Genomic DNA, 5,397 nt, shown 5'->3' on the forward strand with positions numbered 1-5,397 from the left:
AACGCTCGTGTGCTTTCCTGGAGACCGTGCACTCATGCACACTCGCATATTTACCGCATTGTTTGCGGTAAATATGCATTGACACAAAAAAAATGTAGTAATTACACCATAAATGCATATAATTAAAGTCTACTGTGTTTCACAGTCAACACATAGGCTATGGCTTTTTGGCTAGGTTTAAAGGAAAAGAGCACTTTTAGATAAACAAGGCAATACTTTTAAAGTTCTTAGTTAAAGTTCTTTATGAACCACAGGATTGCTTGTAATAAAGATTTAAATGCAAAAGAAAAGGCAGTAGAGCTGACTGTTTCTGTCAATGGTAAGTTCTAATTTAGAATGTTTGTGTTAAAGTAAGAAAAGTAGTTTCAATGTTTTGCTTTAGCAACTTAATATATAAGTCTAGAAGTAAATGCAAAAGTAAAAAGCATTGAATAATTGATGAAAGATTGTATTACATGTACTGTGAAAAACAATAATCACAATATTGAAAATGCCTTTTAAGTAACAATGTTTGGATTTAAAATCAAAATAATGGATAGATGTTGTGTTTGTGATAAACAGCCACAGATCAGGAGCAGACTCCTGTGTGAAAGCACAGTCCATGCTGCTTCTGTACCACACATATGGACTACATACACACTGCAAATGGAGTATGTGTGAACCTTACATACAGCTCACAAAATCAGGCTTGTGCAGTGTAAGCTATTGTGCAACAATAACACAATTGTAAAAACAAAGATACAGTGCATGATCAAAGATTTAGGTGAGATAAATATAGATTTTTGAAAAATTTCTATAAAATGCCCCCCCTCCACCCCTCAAATGAAAAAAAATCCTCTCACAAGAGTCACCTAAGAGAGGGATTCATTTTCAAAAATGAAATGGGGGAGTGTTAGAATGAGCCGTTTTAGGTAGGCGTGGTTGACTCTTAACTTTTATAAAGAATATCTCTTTGGATTTGAGACTTTAGTCTTTGCAACTTTACAGATCTTCTTTATGCACCAAGAGCTTGTAACACTCCAAAGAGAAAGGAAAAATTGAAATCGCATCATATGACCCCTTTAAGTCTGTTTGCTCTGATGAAGTTTATGTATGACACCACCACCTTCATGACTGATTCCCACTTCAGAACTTTGCAGCAGAGTGCTTGCTGGTGAATCAGGCAGTGGACTTGTAACGGTGGGGTTAGACCTCTTTCCTCCATTTCTTTATTCATGCGTCCTATAAGCCCCCTTGACGCGCCAACCATACTAGGAGCCTCGTCAGTAGTGATTCTGGCCAGCTTAGACCAGTCTAGACCCAGCTCTCCCATCGTTTGGCACACTTTACCAAAAATATCCTCCGGTCGTAGTGCCTTTTAGACTTTGTAGGGCTGCTAGCTCCTCTGACACTTCAAAGTTAGAGCTAACTCCGCAAAGAAAAATGAGCAGCTGTGCTGTGTCCTGCACGTCATTGCTCTCATCCAGTGCTAATGCAAAAAAATCAAATTCTTTCACTTTCTCATGCAGCTGGGCATATACATTATCCCCCATTTCTTCAATTCGTCTGGTGACTGTACTTGCGGACAGACTTACCGCATTTAAGACATCTTTCTTATCAGTGCACACCTCCTCCGCAACAGCATTCATACATTTCTTGACGAACTCACCGTCACTGAATGGCCTACTGCTGGTTGCAATCAGTTTAGCTACCTGCTAGCATACTTTTCTCTGTGGCGGGTTTCATAGTGTCGGCGCAGATTGTATTCTTTGAACACAGACACAGTTTCTTGACAGATTAGACAAACAGCCAATTCTTTGCACTGAACAAAAAAATAATCACTTGTGCACTTTTGGTTAAATACCCTGCATTCCGAATCAACCTTTCTCTTTCCCAACCGTTTGGCCATTTTGTCGTCTCTTTGAATTTTCTCGCTGACTCGCGTATCACCTGTTCGATCGCGATGGTACATTATGTTGAACGTACCATTAGGTAAATTTAACAAATAATTAGGCTATGTTAATAACTAAGGGAAATTTTAGTCTGAAAGCCAACCTTTATTATCAAATACAGACATGATATAAGTGAAACCGTATTTAAAATTACATTTTCAAAATATGTCTCTGGCATTATTCAGCGGGGCGGGCCGCATGGGACCCCTGGTGTATACTCTCTGAGTGCACCATGGTAACAACCTCTACCATCCCATTATCTTTTAACGAGTTATTGGCGCCCCTTGCCGTGCCAATACTGCCAATGCAACAATCCTGACACTTCCTGTTTGGGATCTCTGGGGTGTCAACATCGTGCAAATCACAGGCAGATTTCACAAAGCCGAATGATCTCAAAATGAAAACATAAACTAAGTGCTTACACCCTGACACAGATAAGGTATGTAACGCTGGATGCAGCTGATGTATACTCTCAGCTATACTGAGGATGCATACTGCCATGATATTTACCTTCTGTTGTAATGTACATGCACCTGTCACTGCGGAAGACAGGCAGCTGCAGTCATTCATTTCAAAATGTTTCTCTTCTGACTGTATCCTAGTCGTATTCCAGTTTTTTGCAGATAATATGCTATTGTCAAGTACTCCACAGGTTTGTTTCTTATGTGTTGTCATTGCTAGCTAGCGTGCTATCCGGCATTACCTGCATCAACAAACAAGCGTTCAACAACACGCAGTATCAAAATACATATGATTGTTCTTTACTAAATCAGTTGCTTTAGTAACGTTTTGAACTTCACTAACAAACATTTGACAAAAAAATGCCATGGTATTACAGTATTCTTTTTTTCATCCTATAATCACATTTTTTTTTTTTTTACAATAGTATCTGCCATAGTAATTACTATTTTCTTCCTTATAGTACTAATATGATGGCGTTTTGTAAAGTACCTTGCAATGCTATGTTGATATATATTAATTAAATATAGCAATCATTCAGGTTCCGTGGAATTACGATCTCATACTGTATTATGCTTAACATGGTACCACCACAGTAGTGTTCTGTAAGGGTGAGCTGTGATTTATTTGGAGCTTTATAGAGGTTATTGTGTATTGCTGAGATCATAGGTTTCATTTATAGATTAGAAGGCAACTAAATATCAGTTGTAAACGGGTCTCTTTCAGTGTATCAGCACTGTTTTGGCAGCCTGAGGAACAGTAATGAGAATCAGCTGACTGCAGATCTGCTGTCAAAGCAGATAAAAGAGAAATTCACTTGACTTTGTGTCCTTGTTTGCTTCTAAACACTCTTTGTAGCCATAAACTGATGTGTTTGTTTATCTGCAGATATCTGTGTCTTGTCTCTTGAAGCTGGGTGCATCTGCCATGGTATTACAGTATTCTTTTTTTCATCCTATAATCACATTTTTTTTTATTTTTACAATAGTATCTGCCATAGTAATTACTATTTTCTTCCTTATAGTACTAATATGATGGCGTTTTGTAAAGTACCTTGCAATGCTATGTTGATATATATTAATTAAATATAGCAATCATTCAGGTTCCGTGGAATTACGATCTCATACTGTATTATGCTTAACATGGTACCACCACAGTAGTGTTCTGTAAGGGTGAGCTGTGATTTATTTGGAGCTTTATAGAGGTTATTGTGTATTGCTGAGATCATAGGTTTCATTTATAGATTAGAAGGCAACTAAATATCAGTTGTAAACGGGTCTCTTTCAGTGTATCAGCACTGTTTTGGCAGCCTGAGGAACAGTAATGAGAATCAGCTGACTGCAGATCTGCTGTCAAAGCAGATAAAAGAGAAATTCACTTGACTTTGTGTCCTTGTTTGCTTCTAAACACTCTTTGTAGCCATAAACTGATGTGTTTGTTTATCTGCAGATATCTGTGTCTTGTCTCTTGAAGCTGGGTGCATCATGCCGAGCTCCCTCCTGTGGGCTGTTGATGTGTACGGCAGGGTTTATAGCCTTTCGACAGCGGGACAGCAGTGGGAGCATTGTCGCGATGCCCACTTGGAGTTCAAGCGTGTTACGGCTGTACAGCAGTGCTGCTGGAGCATTGCTTGTGACCACAACATCTATCTGTACGTCCATGCCAGTGACGTGCCTATCCGCTACCAAGAGGAGACATTTGAAAACCAGGTGTGCTCAATAGTAATATATGTTATTGGTAAAAAACTGTGAAATCATTAGGGATGGGCAAAAAAAAGATTTTTCGATTAATCGTTTTTTTTTAAATGACGTCGATTTGATATCGATTCTCAAAATTTATTTCAAAAGGATTTATTTCAGCACACATTTAAAACAAGATCTGATTAACGTGAATCTTATCATTAGTCTTCTTCACTAGATGTCACCCTTATTTACCTTGCGCGATGTTACAGCAGAAAGCCTGTCATTCATTCAGCGCTTATCATGGCCGTACGCGCAGTGTTGCCAACTTAGCAATTTTGTTGCTAAATTTAGCAACTTTTCAGACTACCCTAAAGCAACTTTTTCTTCCAAAAGCACCTAGCAACACAGGTCGCTATTTTTACATTTTATTTGGCTACTTTTAGCAACTTTTGATAAGTGACTCAAACAATAAAAAGGCACACATTTTCCATCTAAATTTCACAAAAAGAGGAAACCATTGCTATTTGCAGTTGTTCAATTTGATAATAACAATAATAATTTAATAATTGTTCATTTATGATACACCTTGTTAGTAGCTTGTACATGTGATTGTTGATCAGTTAGTACACTGTAAGAAAAATATCTAGAAAAATGGCAAAGGTACTAATAATTTTCCAGGACATTATCCGTTATCCATTATCCGTTGTAACCCTGTAACCCGAAAACACAAAATACAATGCGTAATTTAAAATGCAGGTAAAAACCTGTGATTTATTTTCTTAGAGTGTAGCATACTGACTACTAATACACTGCTTAAAACTATAATTGTTCAGAATGTGTAGTTTTACTAGCTAATAAAAAAAACTTGTAATCATTCAAAAATTAAATCGTTCAAAAGGGTTCAATGTTGTATATAAAAATAGTTATTTATATTTTAACATTATATTATGCATTTATATTATTTTATGAACAAATCTAAATTAACATTTAAAATATATTTTTGCTGAGATTTGATGTAGTGACACAATTTTGCGTCTTGATTACGTAATGACGTTATCGCGCATGGGGGAGTTGTGGCCTAATGGTAAGAGAGTCAGACTCGTAACCCATACGCGTGATTCGCAATGCTCAAGTGAAGTGCTATAGTAATATATAATAGTACTATAAATCTGCGGAAGAACTACACATACTAAAGCGCGGATGACGCTCGCGGTGTTTTCAGCTTCTGCCGTCTCACTATATGATGATATGAACACGAATGTCATCTCCAGCTGCTCTGAGAGTCACTTCATTAGCATTTTACCAATTCATTTGAGAAAACTACC

General features: G+C 37.4%; 1 protein-coding gene across 3 annotated transcripts in view; it reads left to right on the forward strand.

Annotated features, from left to right (window-relative positions):
• Positions 1 to 2,251: 2,251 nt before the first annotated feature.
• The window catches only part of LOC107584126 (tectonin beta-propeller repeat-containing protein 1-like), a 28,325-nt gene continuing 25,179 nt past the window's right edge, over positions 2,252 to 5,397 (forward strand). For 2 of the 3 annotated variants that reach the window (XM_016270590.1, XM_016270592.1), the window contains exons 1-2: positions 2,252 to 2,370; positions 3,840 to 4,099. In XM_016270590.1, coding sequence (XP_016126076.1) covers positions 3,875 to 4,099 — 225 coding nt within the window. In that variant the 5' untranslated portion in view covers positions 2,252 to 2,370; positions 3,840 to 3,874. The remainder of the gene's footprint in view (positions 2,371 to 3,839; positions 4,100 to 5,397) is intronic. The other variant, XM_016270591.1, reaches the window with a different exon arrangement.

This window comes from Sinocyclocheilus grahami, unplaced genomic scaffold (genome assembly GCF_001515645.1).
Source record: "Sinocyclocheilus grahami isolate Dianchi unplaced genomic scaffold, SAMN03320097.WGS_v1.1 scaffold57.1, whole genome shotgun sequence".
NCBI lineage: Eukaryota > Metazoa > Chordata > Actinopteri > Cypriniformes > Cyprinidae > Sinocyclocheilus > Sinocyclocheilus grahami.